At 35.7% G+C, this 23,506-nt stretch overlaps 1 protein-coding gene across 3 annotated transcripts in view; it reads left to right on the top strand.

Moving 5' to 3' along the window:
• The window catches only part of pico (ras-associated and pleckstrin homology domains-containing protein pico), a 140,596-nt gene extending 119,439 nt beyond the window's left edge, over window positions 1-21,157 (top strand). Inside the window, exons 1-13 of one of the 3 annotated variants that reach the window (XM_090119785.1) lie at window positions 2,669-3,041; window positions 6,631-6,814; window positions 8,797-8,924; window positions 10,441-10,530; window positions 11,107-11,323; window positions 14,076-14,225; window positions 14,873-15,049; window positions 15,899-16,146; window positions 16,510-16,602; window positions 17,328-17,434; window positions 18,349-18,440; window positions 19,253-19,405; window positions 19,637-21,157. In XM_090119785.1, the coding sequence (XP_089975911.1) occupies window positions 2,919-3,041; window positions 6,631-6,814; window positions 8,797-8,924; window positions 10,441-10,530; window positions 11,107-11,323; window positions 14,076-14,225; window positions 14,873-15,049; window positions 15,899-16,146; window positions 16,510-16,602; window positions 17,328-17,434; window positions 18,349-18,440; window positions 19,253-19,405; window positions 19,637-20,958 (3,084 nt within the window). In that variant the 5' untranslated portion in view covers window positions 2,669-2,918 and the 3' untranslated portion in view covers window positions 20,959-21,157. Of the gene's footprint in view, window positions 1-2,668; window positions 3,042-6,630; window positions 6,815-8,796; window positions 8,925-10,440; window positions 10,531-11,088; window positions 11,324-14,075; window positions 14,226-14,872; window positions 15,050-15,898; window positions 16,147-16,509; window positions 16,603-17,327; window positions 17,435-18,348; window positions 18,441-19,252; window positions 19,406-19,636 lie in introns of those variants that run through there. The other 2 variants (XM_090119781.1, XM_090119794.1) reach the window with 2 other exon arrangements.
• The last annotated feature ends 2,349 nt before the right edge of the window (window positions 21,158-23,506 follow it).

Raw genomic sequence — 23,506 nt, 5'->3', positions numbered from 1 at the left:
TTTGTTTTGTTTAATTTTTTTATAACTAGTGGTCCACCCCGGCTTCGCCCGTGGTACATATTTCGCAATAAAAGGTAGCCTATGTCCTTTCTCGGGTATCAAAATATCGGGTTCAGTAGTTTAGGCGTGATTGAGTAACAGACAGACAGACAGAGTTACTTTCGCATTTATAATATATAGTATGGATTTAAAAATATTTTTAATTAGGACTCTCATTATGTTTAGCGGCTTTTAACTATAAGAAGAACACTTCTTTCTTAGAAGGCGATAATAAATAATTATTATGTAAAATAATTAATTTTGAAACTCATAGTCGTAGAATGTCAATAAATTAATTATTCCATAAATCATTAAACATAACTGTTGGTGTTACATGACATTTATATTTTTTATATTAAATTATAATATAAAACGGTTAACAGTGATTTATTTTATTACCACACTCTTAGCCGTTTATTTCGGTACAAAAAAGTGTAACTAATAAGGAAATTGAGAATGGCGTACAAGGTTAGCTCAAAATTGAATGCGGGCCATTTTAATTAAGAGCATAGAGCAACATTTCATACATTATTGTTAGTAGGGCTCGCTGGGAACTGGTGAACCAATTAAATCAACAAATTTAGCCCTTTTGTTCCCTTATTCCCATTATTATCTATTTATGAACTTTACTAGATTTCCGCCCGCGGCTTCGCCCGCGTTTTCAAAGGAAAACCCGCATATTTCCCGTTCCCGTGGGATTTCCGGGATAAAACCTATCCTATGTGTTAATCCAAGTTACCCTCTATATGTGTGCTAAATTTCATTGTAATCGGTTCAGTAGTTTTTACGTGAAAGAGTAACAAACATCCATACATCCATACATCCATACTTACACACTTTCGCCTTTATAATAGTAGTAGGATAAACAATGTCTGTATAACTATATACTGTATAATATAATATAGCGTATCCTGGACATGGTGCATCGTGACAATGGAACATAATATGTAGTTTTTCATTGATTTTAGTACTGTATCATACCCACATCTTGTATATAGACTATATTCCAACCGGATAGGGTAAAAAAAGCTTAAATATGACTGGAATAAGCTACGGGTACGAAAAATAGTCTTACAATGTTTCTTGCTAGCATTTATGATAAATGCATTTCGAACCTGGTCCTAATTGATATGTACCTCTACAAGCAGTGATTAGGAGTGCTCCATGAAGCAAATGCATAGAAATTATGCATTTCAAGAAATGAGCATTTTAAACTTTATTTGTAGTCCATAGATATACCAATCATATTTTATACACATGATTTTTATTTAACTAGATGTGTATATTTATAACGTTTAAACGGATATGAATGAAATTTTGCCCACGGGGAGATTAAGACTTGGATTAATATAGGATACTTTTTATCCCTTTGACATGGCGAAACCGGAGCGGCAAGTTAAAAATATTTGTCCCTTCAAGTGTTAGGAAGCGGGGAGGTTTTTTGTTAAGCGTTTTATTTTTAACCTCCTTTCTGTATTGTATAAGTATCCCGGCATTAAGAAATTTTGTTGCGAATGTCTAAATAGTTATTGTTTTTCTTTTTGAGGGCTTCTTTAAATTTGCGTTACGTGTTGTATATTGACGTCACCAAAGTATAATTCCTTATTTATATTATGTAATCAACAATAATTTATTATAAAAAGTTTAAAAGGAAAATTTCAGAGGTCTCTACAAATTATTAATTAACTCTAACTTGAACATCCTATGTTAAGACTTAAGATTTACTACAGGTCTAAGCATAATGAAGTTCCATTTCTTAAATAGCTTCTATCCTACTTCCTTTAATTACTTTAAATGGTAAATTTAAACGAATAGAACATCCATAAACGGGCCCAGGATCTTTATTGCGGATTGCCACCCTAAATAATACGACAGAATTTCGGGAGTGGAGGGGGAGGGTTACTGCGGGGCACGCACCCGCCTCCGCAGTGTAGTGTGGCCAGATGTAACAGTTTTACGAAAAAATGGGCAATTCTTGTATTTTAAAATTAAGGACATTACAAAAAAGTAAACATATTTTAAACATAAGTAAAAAAGATGGAATTAAGAATGTAGAGTAAGATAGAGATTCCGAATATCTAGTTTACTTTTGTGGAACGTTCCTAAAACATAGTAGGTATTTCATTTCCCATCTATTTAATAATGACTGCATCACTTTCTGAAGATAGATGATTCGCTCGGTTGATTAATGACCGTATGCGTTATAGTTATTGCTTTTAAAAAATAAACTATTGTACTTTCTCAAATTTAGTAGACAGTTCACTTCCGAAGATACTACATGTTCTATTTCTGTGATATGCGTGCCGCATCACACTTACAACAGTTCTAAACTAATAAGCGAACATTGTTATTATTTTTGAAGTTGTTTACATCTGTATGGGCATTGAATGAGATTCATTGAAAGCTTCGGGGAGATCGTGGACGCGGGTGGCAAGTCCCTGCGAGCTGCGACGTCGCCAGGATCAACAAAGGAGTAAGGACACGTGTTATAGGGAACGCGCGCGTCGCACGCCGACTTCCCTGATCCCTCGCCCAACTTGCGAGTTGCCAGTTGCGGCTTGCGGGACCGCTTCCCCCCCGCCCTCCACCGCGCCGCACTTCACTAATGCAACTTTAGTTGTAACCGAGACGCTGCGTACGCTCCACGTTCGATTCCCCGGCGCCCTTTTGTTCTGCTACACTTAAATCGATTGTGAAAACGAAAGTTTTGCAAATATTGACACTGCAGTGGCGAGGTCGACTAGTGCTTGCGTCCACCGCGCGACTACCCGCTCCCGGCCCGCGGAGTTCCTTGGTGATTTATGAAAAACGTGAAAGAATAACGGAGCGCGGCATTTCGGCATGCCTGTGTGTGACTCATTCGGTGCAATGTGAACGAAATGATGGACGTGAGTGAAACCAAACGGCGTGGAGGACTCCTCTCCGCGATTAAAGGAAGTTTCCGCCTCAAGAGAGTCAATACACAGTTAGAAAACAAATCTATCGAGTCGGACATGCCTACGGTACGTATCGGCGCCCGCCTGGCGCCATATCTCCCAGCCATCCTATATTACTCTCTCTACTTAACTCGTAGTGAAAGCCGAGTATTTTTAGAACATAGGGTTAGATAAATTTCCTGACTAGATAACTATAAGCGTCGTATTGTATATATTCTTTGCATAATTAGACAAGGGTCATTGTTCTAAAGACAATGCGTTCCTGCCCATGTTTTGGGATGTTGACATGTGTGAGTTAATTAATTCTTCACGCATTAAGCGGATGAGTGTGTGCGACATTTATATTCATATTTATGGTGTAGGATTAATTCCAGGGGCTCTGCTGGGATCTTGGGCTGTAAACAAGTCCACTTGAGTTATATGCGTGTAATAATAGACGCTGTGACATGTTCCATGTATGTCGTGTGTACAATAAAAACTTATCGCTACATTTAATCTTCGTTATTGTTGCAGTTCTGCGGGTCGGACACATTTCTCGATTCTATTTTTTAAGTTATAATAAACTCGAACAATACCTTTTAAAGGAATGAAAGACGTCCTTAAAAGAAGCTAAAGTACGTCTAACTGCCTGTTTTTAAATTTGCCACATTTTGGGCTAATTATCACCATTGAGTGGTAACACAGAATTAATTACTCAACCGGCGCCATAACAAACAATTACAAAGCATCAATGAATTAGCAATATTATTTATCCTCCATTGAAGTGTGACAATATTTCTATTAATAAACATCCGTGACACTATAACACTGCAACTCAATAAGATTCAATAAAGGAAACACGCGGTTTAACCGGTAAAGCATTGAAAACGACACCGCAATCGAATCCCGTTTACAGTTCACAGATAATTAATATTGTTATTGGAAATTCGCAATCGTAAGTTAATATTAATGTGGAATTATTCTCATCTGGAATAAATGCATACGAAAATTAATCATCATATTATAAATTACCTACCTTATTAAAAATTATTTAGGTATGCGTTTTACATAATTATCAATCAAACGTTTAACCGAATTAATAAAAAGAGTTCTACAATAAGTTACAATACCTTCATGAATAAAGCTCTACAAAGGATTTAAAACGAGATTTATCCATCACATAAGACAGGCATTGTCTTCCTTTGACCGTATTCGCTAAGTGTAAATCATTGTAGGCTAGTACATCTACATATACTTTTAAAATCCGCCTGAAACCAAACACGAAAACACCCTTCTGTAACAAGATTTTCACACCCTAAATATTACAAGACATGGAAATACAAAAATCGAGTACATTTATAGCAAGCAATATGAAGCGAAGCATAAAATCTGGTTGGTTCGTATGAACGTGTTTATCGGCTTTTATCAGCATATAGGTACAATACTTGTGCCGTTTACGTAATGGGCCGAAGCTTTGATTTGTGTCCTATTGTTCGGAGAATCTACACTAATACTTACTAATATTATAAAGCTTGTTTGTTTGTTTGTTTGAACGCGCTAATCTCAGGAAGTACTGGTCAGATTTGAAAAATTATTTCGGTGTTAGATAGCTCATTTATCGAGGAAGGCTATATAACATCACGCTAAGACCAACAGGAATGGAGCCACGTGGGTGAAACCGCGGGGCGCAGGTTTCACTAAAATTAGTATTTCACTAAAAACAAATTCCCGGACGCTTTACACAATGCTATCTAGACACGAGCTAAGCATATGGTAAATGATAAACGTTGTTTACAGTTTCCGCTCAGATTTCATATTTAATTCAATTCGGTTATATTTTGACGGTTTTACGCTTATCGAAATATGAGATAATATTTAAAAAACACACTATATCTGTTGTAGTCCAACAGGAAGAAACAAAATGCGAAATATATTTCCAAGCTTAAAAGTTTTGATGAAACAAGAATCGATATTCATTATTATAAACGAAAAGGGCATTGCCCAATATACAGCAAGGCGGAAAAACTTCCCTGTCCTGATGGCTAATATCCCCTCGTACCCTTTAATTGAATTTGTAGTTTTTGACTTTATTTACACGAATTGCTCCCATTTAGCCGTAAACAATACTACTGTATTACTACTGTGTGTACCTAGAGCTGCGCTTTGACACAAAAGAAAGCTTTCTTAATTTTGCGTCCTCGAAGATAAGAACTCTACCAGCAACTGATAGTCCTCAATAAATTGTTTAATAATAATTAATACAAATATTGCCTATTTTCAGTCGCAATAATTATTTTCAACTAGCGGTCCGCCCCGGCTTCGCCCGTGGTACATGTTTACGTTTTCTCTACATAAGAACCATCCTCGTACTTCAAGGAATATAATAAAAAAAGAATTATCGAAATCGGTTCAGCCGTTCTCGAGTTATGCGCTTACCAACACATTTTGCGATTCATTTTATATATAAGAAAATATACGATAATTGCTTCGTTCCTTCCTAACATTATCGTTATACATTTTTCATGTATTCGATAACTCTATTATTATACATAACGTGGAAATAAACGTTTAAATTACCATCAATTATAGATAAATATCAGCCATAACAAATATAACTTCCGATCGTTGATCTATTTAATTGTTTATCAATATCGTTGTCCAAATATCATTATTGTGACTTGTATACGAGTTGTTATCAAACATATAACTTGACGAATTATGAAATGCATTTCACGTATTGACTGTGAACATAACAAACTGAGAATATGGCAATCAAAAATATATTTATCTCCTTCTTTCAAATAAGTTCGAAGGTATTAACGTGATTTAGTAATGCTCATTAGCCTTAACCTTTGCGTAATACGGGCTAATCCATACTAATATTATAAATGCGAAAGTAACTCTGTCTGTCTGTCTGTTACTCAATCACGCCTAAACTACTGAACCAATTTGCATGAAATTTGGTATGGAGATATTTTGATACCCGAGAAAGGACATAGGCTACCTTTTATTGCGAAATATGTACCACGGGCGAAGCCGGGGCGGACCTCTAGTAGTTTATAAAAGAGCAATAAATCAGAGCTATGTACCTTTGGGATTATCATTAGAGATATTTCAACGTTTGCCGTAGAGTAAACAGTAAAAAATAAAAAGCTAAAAAACGTTGAGCAATGTTCGTAGTGAATCCTGCCAAGTTGGAATGGTCTTGCGGTCACGTCTGCGGTGCCGGGTTGCGTTTTCCGATTGGTTCTGCCAATTTCGAAACGGTGCCTTTTGTTTCGTACTTTTGCTGTGACTAGTCATAGTTGTAATCAAAGTTTATGCATATTTTCAAGGTTGCAGATGATACGTCAATTTGTAGGATTAGTACTGTATACAAGTTACAACACTGTAGATCTCACCCTGTGACACTGGGCTTAACATTAAATTTTTATTGAATACCATTATTAATTATGTTATTTTATTTCTCATTAAACCAAATCCTAAAACCAAAAGGGCCAAAAAAGAAGGAAAGGATACTTGGGTATCTGGTTAGTCATATTATTATATATAGGATACAGGATATAGGACAAAGGGATAGGTTACCTTCTCCCTACCAATTACCCATCCTCAAGCCTGTATTATTTACAGAATACAGGATGACTTTAAGGCCATACTAATCCACTCCATCTTCCAGGGTCTCAATTCATCCACGGACGCGTCCATGCGGCCGCTAGAGATCGTCGCGCCCCGGATAGACACGTACCGCTTCTCCATGGCTAACCTGGAAGAGACCCAGGATGCTGACCTGGACGCCATACTGGGGGAACTATGCGCACTTGATTCGGAGTACGATGAAGAACTATCCAGGGTTTCTACAGGTTAGTAAAAATGTATAATAAATCTTTAGGACTAATCTTATAATCCACAAATTCTTGATAGAGCAACTACTTTCTTGCTGGTTCTTCTCCGTAGAAACTGCTTTCCGAATCGGTGGTTATGTTAAAACTATGTCATGACGAATGTTTGAGTTTGAATACACAAAAATTCCATCTTAAAAATATCCTATAGGTATCATAAAATTCAGTTTCTTGCCGGCTTTTTTCTGCTTTCCGAACGCTATTTTTTATGTGAATTAACTGCTTACATAAGTCTTGTTTAATAAATAAATGTTGAAGGTTTAAATCATCCTTTTAGCTTAAGCTTAAGCTTAATCTCTTCTATATATAATTCAATGTGGCGTGTGTCATTAAAAATTTGTTGATATTTTCTAAAAATATACATAGTACGTAATATATACGACAGCTGGTTTAATTATAAAAATATCGTCTACACACGCAACCATCAATAATAGTAATTAATGGGGGTTTATAGAAGGGAAGTTTTTATAGGGAGCAGAGAACCCTTTCTTTTCACTTCCGATTATCCAATACTCTTCAAGTTACTAATAAATATATATAATATAAATATGGAAGCATAATATTAGAGCATAAAATTTTTAATTTCTTGTAAAAAGTCTATGTATTTTGTGATTTGAAAAAGGTTGACTGTAAAAGTTATAGGTGAAGCTTTAAACTGCACCTTTCTGCAAAAAATAAAATATCTACATAGAATTAAGATAAAAAAAATAACTTTCGGTCAGAAAACAAACATATTTTTTGAAAACAGCAAAATAAATGTAAATCATCACCTTCGTTATTCAAACAAAATTTTTGTAAACTTAAAAATGAATTTATTTAACATGAAATGCAGCGCAAATTAATTAAAAAAGCTTATAAACATCACAAAAGTGAACATTTTGACTATGCAACGCGTTAACTAGTTCACTTTTATTCAGACGAAAATATGTTCATGAAATGAGAATATGGAGAAACTTTAAATTTAACCGTATTGTAAAATGAGTGTTAAACTAAGGAAGTATTTAATTCATGAATACATTTTAATCTCAACTAACTAGTGAGATATTATAGTAAATATTTAATTAAAAAAGGATTTGTAACTTTAAATATTTCAAATATTCAATTCATATTATTTACATATCTGTATTTACAATTTTTATTATGTAATACTAAATGTGATGCCAAGGTTCCTATTGAATAGCAGTAACAATAGCTAACTCAACAAATATAGCTATAACAAATCAATTATACCTGCGACGAAAGAAACGAATTACGAAAACACCAACACGAAACAAAAGCTGCTTTGGAAAAGGTTAAAAACTCGTGTTTTAAGTGTCCAACACAGTCACATACAAACCGTTACTTTGAAACAGTTACCTTTACTTTGTTACAACGTTTTAGCTTTGAAAAGTTATTTCTAAGGTTTCAAGCGTTTTTTGACAACACTTTGCAGGTATGATAAGTGACACCAAAAAAATACCTTCAAAGAATTTTGAAACAACCTTTGAAATTCAGCGAAATAAACATTCTACAAGGCTGATAGCAATTGCTAACACAAAGAAAGTTTGAACTTTGAATGTTTTCGTCAAAAATTTTGAAGCACAAAAATTAAAAGACTTGGCTTTTTAAATAAAAGCTTTAATTTGTAATATTAGAAGCCAGTAAATAGGAAGCAATATAGGGACTCTTGGTGTCAATATATGTATATGCATATAAAAACACACACATATTTATTTTTATTGAGAATACTATGATATTTTTTTTACTTTTCCATACCCAATACAGTTACACAAACAACACACTGATTAAAGATTATATTACGGATTAGGTACACGTTTCAGAACTGCTTAACTTTTAAGCGTATTTTTTGTTAAAAAAGCTTTATATTCTCAATCCAGAGGGTAATTAATCTTTGATTACTTAATTATTATTAGATATATATCATATAATTATATTTCCTATAGATTTCTCAACAACATCAAAAGAGCGTTCGGAGGGCGAAGTCCCGCAGCGCCAGGACACCAAAGAGGATGGCGCTTCCAGCATCGCTCGCACCGACTCGCCAGACAATGATTCCGCTTTTAGTGATACTGTAAGTTTATATTATGTCTATATGTTATAAAGGCGAAAGTTTGTAAGGATGTATGGATGTTTGTTACTCTTTCACGTAAAAACTACTGAACCGATTACAATGAAATTTAGCACACATATAGAGGGTAACTTGGATTAGCACATAGGATAGTTTTTATCCCGGAAATCCCACGGGAAAGGGAACTATGCGGGTTTTCCTTTGCAAACGCGGGCGAAGCCGCGGGCGGAAATATAGTTATGTCTATATTTCAGTAAAAATAGATAATTTTCAATGTATAGCTAGTTATTTTGTTTTGGATATTTTTTTAACTCTTCTATAATGAGTTGTAATTGTAGATACTTACCTAAACTCTTTTAACTATGTTGTCTCGGAATGAAAACTAAAATAAGGTTTCATTGAAGCAATAATGTAGATATTAGGGTATTATGCACCGATATAAACATATTAATCAGATATATTGTCAATTATGTATAATTCTTATTCCTTGATTTTCCGAATTATTTAGACCAGCACATATGTTATTTTACTCAAAAGTAACATAATAATATTTTCAAGTACGTTAATGAATGAGCTTATTTATCAATTTTACTGCAAATACAATAATCATATACAAATGCATTGAACATATACTAGTGAGTACAATCTAGTACTTCTAATAATTATCTATTACTAGCGGTCCGCCCCGGCTTCGCCCGTGGTACATATTTACGTTTTCTCTACGTAAAAACCATCCTCGTACTTCAAGGAATATAATAAAAAAAGAATTATCGAAATCGGTTCAGCCGTTCTCGAGTTATGCGCTTACCAACACATTTTGCGATTCATTTTTATATATAAGACTAGCGGTCCGCCCCGGCTTCGCCCGTGGTACATATTTACGTTTTCTCTACATAAAAACCATCCTCGTACTTCAAGGAATATAATAAAAAAAGAATTATCGAAATCGGTTCAGCCGTTCTCGAGTTATGCGCTTACCAACACATTTTGCGATTCATTTTTATATATTTTTATATTATAAGAAGATTAAAACTAAATGTCACAGCCCTTCAAACATAACAAACCATATTATCCAACGGATAGGTAATTACCCAGGAATGTACCGTTACGTACGTTACAATTAATCAAGGAAATAATTATAAACATAGTATTTGCTCTATAAGGTTAATCCAAGAATAAAGTAAGCTACTATAATTAAACCTATATGGGCATAACTAGTTATCACATACATATTATTTATAAAACTATAAACCGCAATTTCTTACCATTTTAAACATTATTTAATTATACGTCATTATTCAATAAATTTAAACTTACGTAGGAAATGCAAAGGTAGAGTCAACAAAAAAAAATGGTGCGCAAAAACGTAATGTACAAATTATTTTATTTATTTAAATGCATAAACTTTTTAATTTTAACACACTTTATAATCTTTTGCAAACAGATTTCGTTTTATTTGTACAACGTATGTAGAGTCAGCAAGAAAAAAAATGATATTAATAATTATTTATTTCCACAGGTATCGATGTTATCAAGTGAATCGTCAGCCTCTAGCAGTGCCAGCTCCAAATGCAAACAAATGAAACTCACTATTCATCCCAATCAAAAGGTAACTTTTCAGTTTTTATGTTAATACTTAGTACCGTCAGCAACAAAATCTGAACAATTATTTTAATTTAATGAGCTAATATTGGTTATTTAGAAATTAATTAACGCAAAGATACGGCATGAAAAACATTTATAAAAAGGCAAAATTATTGGTGGTTGAATTTCCAGTATTCCTGTTCAATAATTTTGATACACAAAGCTATTTTACTACGATATCGTGTTTTTGTTGCTAACTGGACTGCATGTAATTAATTTCGTCAGCTTAAAAATTTAATTTATTTCCATGTAAATCGCTTCGTATTGGCTTTTATTAATAAAACTGCTACATGACTGCAGTAGAAGTCTTGTATGACTTAAATTATGTTTTTTACTTGATAATTTGATTTAAAATATTTTATAAGAAACTAGGGTAAAAGCCCTTACATACAGCCATTTCTATTTTTTTTTTTACCAACCAATGTTTCCGAAAATACGGAAGCTTTTCTCGCATCGTTTTTATCATTTGCCCATATAATTTGTATTTGCCTGTAGACAACTAGCTAGCTCTATAATCTTACAGGACGCACTTTACCAACAGAAGGCCGACAAAATAAAGCTCGCGCTAGAACGGATGCGCGAAGCTAACGTCAAGAAGCTCTTCATCAAAGCGTTTTCCACTGACGGTTCTTCCAAAAGCCTGCTGGTTGATGAGAAGATGTCTTGTGGTTATGTAACCAGGTTATTGGCTGATAAGAACCACGTGACTATGGAACCGAAGTGGGCCATTGTGGAGCATTTACCCGACTTGCATATGGGTGAGTTGATTTGAAAATTCGTTATAATAAAATAAGAGGAGTTGAAGGGATGGAGGATCTAGGGCAGTTAAACTTGAAAAAATATGATTTTCAAGAAGACAAAGTTTGTGCCTGTGTAGTGTTTAGGTTTCAAGTTTCAACGTTTGCCAATATAATAGCCAATTTGATGATTTCGGACCTTATTTCGGACATATTGTATGTATCTTGAGATATTATTTTTTATTTACCAGTACCGGTATCGGGTATCAATATCAACTGTGAGATCGACTCCAATCTTTATATCAAATCAAAACTTAATTTAATTGAAATATTGGATAGCTTAAATGTGAAACTGAACTATATACATTAATTCAATAATATTGATTATGCACTAGCTTCCCGTTCGTTTGCGTCCAATTCGCATCGTGTCGTATCAAACGCAGTTTGAGATTGAGTTAAGATACAGTTCTCGATATCAATTTCAATTCTATATTCCACTTTGGGACACTAATTTACTAGTTTAAATGTTGGTACAGAATATTATTATCCTTAACATTTTAGCAGCTGACAACGATAAGTATAGATATTGTATATGTTATTTTCTTTTAAAAATTCAGCATGTATTTAGTTGTTAATTCCCTGAAATGTCATAAAATAAACCACATTATTTAATAATAGCATTGCGTAACACAGACAATTATTAAAATAATTACCTCAATTATAAATATAATAATACATAAGTTAAGACACATTGCTTGTAGTAAATAAAACTGACCTACATACAACTGTAAGTGCGAAGATGAATTTGTTTGTTTGTCACGCTTTCACGCCTTAACTACTCGACCGATCATTAGGAAATCTTGTAGGCAGATGCTGGAAAAATCTAGAAATTAAATATTTTTCTACCTAGACCTAAACGATGGTTAGTGTAATTGATGATTACACTACAGGGCGATTTTTTTATTGTGTATATATTTACGTATGTGTTAATGGTTTCTTTTTAGTTTTACTACTTAATTATCCACCTATACTAACTACAAAATATTATGTATTATCAAATATATATCTAAGTATCTAAATCCATATAATTTTCTAGTCTCCATAGTTCAAGTTTATATACCAGATGGATATATGAAATGACCAAGAGCATTAATATTAATTAATATTTACCTGAAATACCTAACCTTACAACAGCTTAGAGTACCTCGACTCTTGACAATCTAACATTAATATTCAGGGAAATACATTAGTTATCTCACAGCCGGCTTATTATAATCCTCGATCTTGTAAATTAACATCCATTTTGAGTTATATGGCTTTACTCGTCTTTATTATTACCACAATATCTAATCCTGTTTGGTAAAAACGGTAAAATAACTTATACAAAGTTGTCTTCTAATAACAGGACACATAGGTACTAACTACTAAGTAGAAAGAATAAAAAGTCATTAAAAATAAAACTTCACATTAACAAACTTATAATCTGGACAACTTAGAATGGATTTTGGCTAATCTTTGTATCAAATCTTATCTCCAACTAGCTGCGCTCCGCGGTTTCACCCGCGTGGCTCCGCTCCTCTTGGTCTTAGTGTGATGATAAATAGCCTTCCTCGATGAATAGGCTATCTAACACCGAAATAATTTTTCAAATCGGACCAGTAGTTCCTGAGGTTAGCGCGTTCAAACAAACAAACTCTTCAGCATTATAATATTAGTACCTATAGATAAGTCCAAATTCCAATAATCCAAACATTTCAACAAAAGTCCTTAATCCTAATTAATAGAGACAAAATGAACTGGTAATTTACACAAAATTAGGACAAAACCATCCATTCCCATTTCCCCGGAAAAGTTACGGAAGTCGATTGAAACGAACCAGAGTGCAATTACTATCACCTAGTCTCGCAAATAACAATGATGTATTTAGGGCTAAATTGGTTTGGAAATATTACGATTTGTAACAGATTTTACGTTTTAATGGTGATTAAATTACTGGTCAAACGGGTAAGAGACCTTAAGATAAAAAATCTAGTCTAGGATCTCTGTTTCGAAGCATTAGATAAGTATCCATTAAAAATTAAAATGATGTGCTTGTTTTTGTTCATTAAAATATGTAACATGTACGTATTAAGTGGAATTTTCAACTCAAAGGTTTTGAATGTTTATCAATAGTTTAGTTTTTTTTTTATATTTTAACAGCCTTACAAAGTTTTCTCCAAAGTACTTCTGTAATAAATCACACAATACAGAATCAATTCACAAATCATCTGACCTATTTACAAGTTGTTTGTTAAAGTGAACAAAACAGAAACCTTATCAATTCAAAAATCATTCGGCCCAGTTACAAGTTTCTATGGAAAATTTTACCTCCTATAGCCCTTTATATATTCGCAATAACAAGGAGAACGGAAAATTTTACCTCCTACGCACCTACCCCTTTATATTCGATATTTATTATTTAGAAGGGACTTGCGAAATACCAAATATGAAATCTCATCTCAGACATATTTTAATCTTTTATGGTTGTCATAGTAACTTACGTTGCACTTATGTTTTTAACCGACTTAACGAAAAAGATGTTTTCAATTTGACTGTATCTTTTGCGTTTGTGACCTCAAAAGTTTTGACTGAGTGAATCTTTGATTATTTTTAATAGTACCTTTCTTGTCCTATTTCAATCTACTTCTGACAATTAGTCTACTTAAATTTGATCTATTTCAGACTTTTTTTTTTGTAAAAAATAATTACATTACAATTTAATTTGATATCCCAGAGCGCGTGTACGAAGACCACGAGATGCTAGTCGACAACCTGATGCTGTGGACCCGAGAGTCCAAGAACAAGATCCTCTTTACGGAGAGGCCGGAGAAGAACTCCCTTTTCCATACTCCAGAGAAGTTCCTATTGAGCGAAGATGATAGAGGTTTGTTCTTTATGCAATTATGTGTGAGAGTATTTGAAAAAAAGATAAAATATTTAATAATATTTACTCAAAACAATGAATTAAAGTTAAATAAGGAAATCGGAAAATTTTATATTAATTTGTTAGTTACTTTAGTAATTAGTTTATTTAATTATTTGATACCTTTTTAAAGGCTTTGATTTTTTTTTAGTATAATATTTTTCATTCTTATGAGTCATTAGATAGTAACATTTTAAGTTTAATCTAACTAACTAATTAAACTTAATTAATGTTAAGAATATAAAGATACAGATACAGAGATTCATACTTTATTTATTTATGTCGTTGTATAATATTTAAAGGATTTCTATATATGACCGCCTCCTTGGTACAGTGGTTGGCGCTTGAGCGTAGAACCGAGGGGTCCTGGGTTCGATTCCCGGTGGAGACGAAGAAAAAAAAAGATGTCTCGGTCTGGCAGGACACAGAAGGCTGATCACCTACTTGTCCCTAAAGAAAATCGATCAGTGAAACAGATGTATGAATAATGCATCTGCCCCTTACCCCACTACGAGGACACGGGACTTCACTTTTATAATATTTAAAAATTTCCAACGCTCGGCTTTAAACTTAAAATTTCCTGGATAATATAAATATGCCTTATCCAGGCTGGTCATCCGACGACGAGCACCTGCGCCAAGTTATCATAGAGGAGTTCTTCAGCGCCAGTACCTCCACGCCCTCAGTCTCCGGGCACCTGGTGCCTCCCATGGAGGGCTTCCTCTACCTCAAGAGCGACGCCAAGAAGGGCTGGAAGAAGTACTACTTCGTGTTACGACCTTCTGGTAAGTGAAATATACAAAAAAAATTTTTTTTTTTTGGGGAAGATTCTTTTTTGTAGGTGGATTGATGCATTGGATATTTGGTTTTTACAGGAATTGTAAATTAGGACAAAAAATTATGACAAAATGCCTGTGCCCTTGCGAATTGTGTTGTGCTATGCGAATATTGTTTTTAGAAATAAGTAGGAAATTTTGAATATTACTAGTATTTTTCTGGACTTACTACAGTTCTGTGAATCTTTCTGAAAATTCTTCCTTCAAGTGATATTTATTTGTTTATCTGTGTATAAAAATAACTAAAATGTGTGATACTAATGAAACACGAATGGAGTTTGTGCTAATGCGACCGCGGCCGCTATCCGTGTCTGTGGTCCGAATCTCATTACTGATGCTAATTTTTAATGAACATCAAACGCTAACCAATTTGATTGCAAACTCGCATTATTTTAAACAAAACTTGATATGTCAGTTCCTACAAATATAACTAGAATTGTGTATAGAAGTATTACCATCGATCTGATGCTTTCGATGATTTAATATAATAAGTGGACGCGAATTTGGTTTTAATTTCAAATTCCAAAATAAAAGAGCTATCTTTCCATATCTTTCTCACACCATTAACAAGTGAAGTCTGTGTAGTCTGCCTGGCTTTGCCTGGCATAAAGATATACCAGTGAAGTTCTGTCCTTTTACAAAAACTTCCTTTGCTGAATAAAGCGTAAAACTTCTATACAATCCCCAAGATATAATACGCCAAAATCCCGCCAAATCGGTTCATTATCCTAAACAGACAACTGTTCATTAACAAATACGCCAACCCCATTCGTACCAACTAAGTTCTATCTCCCGTAGGTCTGTACTACGTGCCCAAGGACAAGGTGAAGACCCTCAAGGAGCTGGTCTGCCTGACCACCTTCGACACCAACGAAGTATACACCGGCATCAATTGGCGGAAGAAGTATAAGTCCCCAACTGACTTCTGCTTTGCGATCAAGCATCCAAGACTCCAGCAGCCCAAGAGTGTCAAGTTCATCAAGTTCCTCTGTGCTGATGATCAGCAGACCCTGGATAGGTGGATCACGGCTATGCGGATAGCCAAGGTGAGATTTACTAGATTGCAGTTCAGGGTACTCCAAGTTTTGGTCTGACTACTTTTTGTGGAAAATCGGATCATTTATCTTTACCTAACATTGAACATTTATTATTTGAATAATTCAATAACTCGAAAAAGGTATTTTTCATATGTATTTTCAACTACCTCAAATAAGAGGAAGTTTTCAATTCGACTGTATATTTTTTTCCTTTTATTTTTTTGGTTGTTACTTTACAACTTTCGACTGGTTGATCCAATTCTAATGATTATTTTATTTATTTGAAAGCCCTCCGCTTTTTTCTCTTATTTTTTCTAGTTCGGACTATTTGTTTTTTTTTTTTAATAATTAATTATAATTGTTATTTTGTAGCATGGCCGGCAACTCCTCGAGAATTACCGTTCACTGGTAGAAGAGCTCACACAAGAAGATCTGGACCACTTGGCCCACGCACGATCTTGCTCCGTAAGATATTTAATTTTACTATGAACTAAAAAGCATAAAGGAAGTGAATTTTTAAAATGGGGTTATAAAAGTTATTGACCAGGATTTAGAAAGTCATTGTAAAATTTGTATAAATACTAGCGGTCCGCCCCGGCTTCGCCCGTGGTACATAGGAAAAATAGATGTTGGCCGATTCTCAGACTTACCCGATATGCACAGAAAATTTCATGAGAATCGGTCCACCCGTTTCGGAGGAGTATGCAGACTAACATTGTGACACGAGAATTTTATATATAAGATGTAATGTTGAAAAAGACCTTAAACAGTATAGCACTTAACTAAATGAAAAACTTTTAACCTTACTTTTAACTATTTCCCGCGAATTCTTATCAAAAATATTCTGCAATCCTATCGACATCTATGTTCAGAGTTTTTAACTAATTTCCATACGATGCCTATGAAGTAATCTTTCTGTGGTTTGTATCTAATGTGTTTCAGTTTCATTCTAATGTACGCACTTGGCAATAGATGTCGCTGTAATAAAAAATACGCCGATAAAATGGGGAAATGTTATAATGTTAATAAGATTGTTTTAATGTTATTACTTCCATTTATTTCCGTTGTACTTGTTACTAGATATAAACTAATTTCACTGTACATAACTAATAACATTAATTGTTTCCCAAACTTTTCTTTGCTATATTTAATTTCTTATCTATTATATGTCATGAAATATTTTTTTACAGATAACATCAATCCCAACAAAGACGAACAACCCCCCGGTGGTGAGCAACCCCGTGCCACCCCCCTCCAGCAATGTTAGTGTTGCCAACTCCGACGCCAGTAGTGGAAGGTTGGTATTGCCATGTTTTATATTACAATTGCGAATTTTTGTTTATATAATAAATGTGTTTTATTGTGTGTGATGCGATTGTATATGCAAATGTGTTTTATTGCTGTGCAATGATTATTAAAATATGTGTTTTTGTGTACTTATGACTTTAGAAGCGTTGAATGATAAATATTCTTAGGGTCCCTATTTGGCTTATAATTATAAAATTATGGAATCGACGTGCAAAATTAAATACTTCAGCCAGAATAAGAGAAAACAGTGTTTATTCATATGTTTAATTAAGTATTATTGATCCGATGCTGACATAATTAAATTATTTATGTTTGGCTGTGGTACTTCAGCGAAATTTAAAAATGTATTTCCACAGTTTATAATAATCAAAGGCATATAATCTCTCACTCGTCCAATGAAATAATATCTTTGAACTAATATTGATACAAAAAGACCAAATTTTTTCTCAAACAATTTTCATAATAGTACAATGGAAAATATATGACAATTATTACAGATCTTTAAAGTAGCGCTCATTGAGTAATTCTAACACAATATCAATTGCGAATCCTTGAACATCTTTAGCTGGGTTATCAATTATCATAATGACCCCTTAAATATTTTTTTGTGTCACATGATTCATAATATATATTTTATATTATGTATTAGACATATCACATTCAAAGTCCAATAGTGAATTAGTTATTCAAGATTAATGCATATACACACTTGTTTATGCAAAAAAGGACATTTACATGGAAGATATTTTCCCTTACTTATAATACAAATTCTTCTCTATTCTCAATTCTTATCTCTTTTCTCTACGTACATAATTAAAGAGAGATCGAACAGAGAAGAGCCTATATTATTATTTATTGATATTTTTATATAATTATGTTAAATTATCCATATTTTGTCCATAGACATTCGCGTGCATCGTCATCTAGTTCAAGCGGGTGTCTGTCAGATGGCGGCACTGCGTCAGAAAGCGCGTTTGACTGCGAGTTTCCTATGGGTAAGTTAACTAGTGATCGATCCCGGCTTTGCTCGTGGTACATAAAATAGCACATAGAGATTACATACATCCGATGATGGATTTTTGACGGCCAATAGTTCCCAAGATTAGCGGGTTCAAACAAACGCCTCTGCTTTAGTAGACTATTGAACAAAAAAAAACTTGAGTAATTTATAGAAATTAGTATATTATTTATTAAGGTTTGTTTTAAGTGAGAGAAATAAATTGGTCCTCCATTAAAATCGGTTTAATCTTTCGTGAAATTTGTATGAATAATCAGACCACATCCATATTTAATATTATAAATGCGAAAGTAACTGTGTCTGTCTGTCTGTTACTCAATCACGCCTTAACTACTGAACCAATTTGCACGAAATTTGGTATAGAAATATTTTGATACCCGAGAAAGGACATAGGCTACTTTTTACCCCGGGACATAGGATAGGTTTTATCCCGGAAATCCAACGGGAACGGAAACTATGCGGGTTTTTCTTTGACTGCGCGGGTGAAGCCGCGGGCGGAAAGTTAGTAAATTATGAATCTTTAATAAAATAATTTGTTGTGTACTGTACTCCTTTTAACATCACTCCTTACATATTACTTACGGTGGCCTGGAAGAGATCGCTACCTAGCGATAAGGCCACCGTTTGTACACATTGTTTTCTTACCTGTACTTTATGTGTCTCTATTTCCTTTGTGTGTGCAATAAATAATTAAATAAAAATAATGCGTAAAAAAATATGATGATACCGAAATGCAAAAAAATCGAGAGAAATTTGTCCGAATTACATGTAACCATTGTTAATGAACAGGCACGATAAAACGCAAGCCATCTATGAAGCCCAACATCCCGCTAACATGGACGACGCGGCAGCTGAAGGAAATGGCGGAGAAGGACGACTCCGAACCGACCGACTGCGGCACGCTCACGAGGCGACCGCGAACCGACGCGAAACGACATGTCGGTGGGTACACGATATTAGATAAAAAATATTATATAAGGTTGGGATTGTTATAGTATAGGACGGTTTCTATTGATCTGATAACAACTTTGTGGGATTTTTTTTTTAATTCCCAAAAGACCTGGTGATTGTTTGAGATAGTGTGATAGACAAGTATTTCTTAAATCAAAGATTATGAAATAAATCGCAACCGTTTTACAGACATACAAAATAACCATTAACCTATATTTCCAGAACCCCAAGAAGCGGCAGTATACAGCACGGGCAGCATCAAGTCATCCAGCCCCGTACGCGAGTCCCCTTCCTACGGGCACTACGACACACTCACACAGGACACCTACCGCAGCAGCGTCGACACCGCGTCCTCCCTGTACGGCTACACCATTTACGATAAAACTCAAGAGCCAGTGGAAGACCTGCCCCTCCCACCGCCCCCAGAAACAGACACCACAGATGCCATGTTCAGTTCCAGACTCAGTCTAGATTCTCTACCACCCCCACCGCCCCCCATCGAGCCCATCGAAGACATCAGCTGGACCCAGCTCAGTCTGCCTCCACCACCCCCAGAGCACACCATTGAAGCTAATCCAGGAAGAGTGCAAGACATTGTCAGCCATCTCACAGCTCAGCAGATCGAACAGACCGCTAGAGCGGGACAGAGGTCCGCGACCAGAACGGAACAGAGCAAGACCTTCCCGCGACAGCCCTCTTTGGACAGCGTCCACTCTGAAGCCTCCAAAACCTCATCCTTACACTCCGATAAGAGCATCTACGGCCAGAACGTGGCCTACGGAGCGTGTCTAGTCGAGCTTCAGACAAAGAAGTTGAGCAACGGCAGCCCCTCCATACAGAAGAAGCCTATGGAGCCGGGCAAGGAACGCACGAGCTCCATGAAGAAAGTGAACTTCGCGGACGATCTACCGACATGTTCCGACAAGAAGAACAAAAAGATAACCTTCAATCTCACAGACGCACCGCCATCGCCGCGCAAGCCGCTACCTCCAAAGCGGAACGAGAGCACCAGACTCACATCACCCAAGAAGCTGGCAGATTCCAACAGCAACCCGCCCAAAGACTTCCTGAAGGACCTGCAGCGGGTGATGCGCAAGAAGTGGCAAGTGGCGCAGAAGTGCAAGCTGGAGCCGACCACGACCCCGCACGAAGTGCTTGGCTTCCGCGAGTACCCGCTGTCGGAGGACTACAAGGAGACCAGCGTGTCCATGTGGGTGCAGGAGCACTACGGCGCGGGCTCGGGGGCGGAGGACCCGTTCTACGAGAACGTGTTCGGCAGAGACACAGCCCCGCGCCGGGAGGAGCCCAAGCCCATCAAGAAGCGCCCCCCGCCCGCGCCGCCCAAGCGCAGCGACTCCACGCACCTCACCACCCAGCCGCTGCTGACCCCGCACCCTGCGGTCCCCGTGCACCCCCCCGTGGTCCCCACACTCCCCGTGGTCCCCGCACACCCCGGGGCCCCCGCGCACCCCCCGGCCCCCACCCTCCCCGGGGTCCCCGTGCACCCCCCGGCCCCCCCGCACCAGATCCAGCCGGCCGCTTGAAATTACCTCAACTTTTCGCTCGCTTGCTGCTGGAAGCGCAACCGCGACATCACTGACTTTTAGTGCGCGGAGTGAGCGGAAAAGTGACTGTGTAGTGTAGTGTAGTGCTCTCCGGTACACGCATTATCATTCAATTTGAGTGGACGGGTACAGTCGACTACAATGTGGACGGTTCGGAAAGTGGCAATTTTAACATTGTTTTGAGGCAATTTTAACATTGTTTTGAGCTATGTGACACTATTTAAACTATACTTTGATCAATGATCTGGAACTGAAATCAAAGAATACACAATTAAGCGTTCGATACACGGTAGCTGCTGTTCAAACTGGTGATTTTCCCAAACGGCTTAACAAATTGATCAGGGTATAGTAGTTGCAGCTGACTGTACAGAGGAAGGGAGCGACCAATGGTAAGGGATTGTTAGGATATTGGATAAATTGAATGACGGTGCTATTGTGAAAAGTATACTAATGTAGGCGAATTGTCTTGTAACCCACGTTTACCAAATATACACGTATCGCTTTAACGCTTCTCAGTAGAGGTTACGAGTAATTCGAGTTATATTTATTGGAGTTCAAATTTCAACTGTTATGTTCCTAGTAGAAATTTCTCCGCCAAAGAGGTTCGCATGCAGTTCTAAATTATTGACCTGTGTACGCGTAAACATATTCGACGTTGTATATAGCGTAATCATGATCGTGTTTTCGCGCCAATTTTAACTTTTTTCATATCATAGGTTGCGCTACAGATAAAAAATTAAAAAACCCGTGCCGGCCACGAGTATTATTTAAAATATGAAATTATTATTTCGGGCGGAACTCCAATGCGCTGATCTCACTCCGATTTTTGTTTTGGGCTGTGACGCATCCATTTTGAATTTTTGGCGGCAAATATAAAATAATTTTTTTATCACACATATTTGTTATGATAGATTTTTACCTTTTATACTTTAGAGAAGTCAACAAGAATAGTAAAAATTTACAATGAGAAGAATTGTACAATTGTACGTTTACCATAAAGCACAGAGCTCGGCACAGATAACAAATAGTTAGCCCATTTTACCGCCAAAAGTGATCGAGAGCTGACGTGAAGACTACAAAACAAATAGTAAGGCTGTTTAGTTAGAGTAAGTGACCTGACTAGTTTTAACTTTATTCGAATATCCGTATGAATTTCGTTTGTGACACGTTTATTTCGTAGAAGTGAGGCTTTGTAGAAAATTATTCGATAATCGTTTAATAAAAATATACATAAATACAAATTTTGCAACTCGTAGATGAAATTTTATGGGAAATGTTTATAATTTAAAACGGAATTTCGTGACTATTACCGAGTTCATTTGCAAATAGTACACGTAGTTTATATATCAGTGTCGTAGAAGTATATAATCGTTTTAGATGAAATTTAGTCGTTTTAGATAAATATTGAATGTGGGTCGACCTCGAGTGACTGCGCGCTGACGTTTCATTGAATCTGCTTTTCCTTCGAGCATTCCATTCCTTAACTATGTGACTGAATTGACGAACGGATCATTTTATATACTTTTTTATTAGTAACATAATGGAATTCATAGCACGAGTGGCCCCGTTGTGTTTCGGTAGTGTTAAAGTGAACCATCCATTTATTATTTGGGACGGAAGACTGAATGAATAATGTTCCGATTGTTGACAATAAAATTGCGTCCAAATTCCTCAAGTGTAGCGGTTTCGATATTGACTTAAGATGAAGGCCATCCAATTTTTGAAATTTATTTTTTACTTTAAGGACATTTTATACAACTTAGCCCCTTACTTATGAACTTTTCTAATCTATATTAATCACTATTTTGTTTCTTTCCTTCTTATCAAGCTTGATTATGAAAGAGACAGAAAACTGATTTTTTTATAAATTTATTTTTATAAGGGGCAATTATTATGACTTACTGTCAAATTATTTTTGCATTTTGCATCAAGTGCATGTTACAATGCTACTTGTACTGGCACTGATGAATTACGCATTTTTCGTATTTACTTTTTGTATTTTTATTATAGCAACAACTAATCGTATCAAAGAGGTTCCTACACGGACTTACTTCAACCAAACCACTTCTATATACAAACTTAAAGAACGCCTAATTTATTGTATAAATACCACGCTGTATATTTATGTTTACTCTTACAACTTAGCCATAAGGAATTGATTGAATAAAACCATTAGTAAACAGGCTCTTATGAGTGTAGACGGTAATTCTGCATGACATGCTTACTTGTCATGCGGCATTTTCGTCTAGACTCCTACAAAGATTTTCATACATATTGCTCAAATACGACCCGTGTAGGTGTGAGTTTCCATCTTGAGTGTATGTGCATGACTTTATCCTGTATCATTAATACGATAGTTTTAGGATTGTATTTTTGTGATTCAGGTTTATGTCCCCATATATATAGATTAGGTCGGATATCTGACGGGTCGTCAACTTGGGGCCATAAATCTTTTAGGAAATAATAAATATCATGACAACAGAACACACTCTTTGTGACCATTCCCAGTTGACGAGCTGTAGATATC

Source organism: Colias eurytheme, chromosome 1 (assembly GCF_061535395.1).
Source record: "Colias eurytheme isolate Ceu_HAF_F1 chromosome 1, ilColEury1 Martin Lab GWU primary, whole genome shotgun sequence".
In the NCBI taxonomy this organism is placed as follows: domain Eukaryota; kingdom Metazoa; phylum Arthropoda; class Insecta; order Lepidoptera; family Pieridae; genus Colias; species Colias eurytheme.
This window is presented reverse-complemented; position numbering and strand designations above follow the sequence as displayed.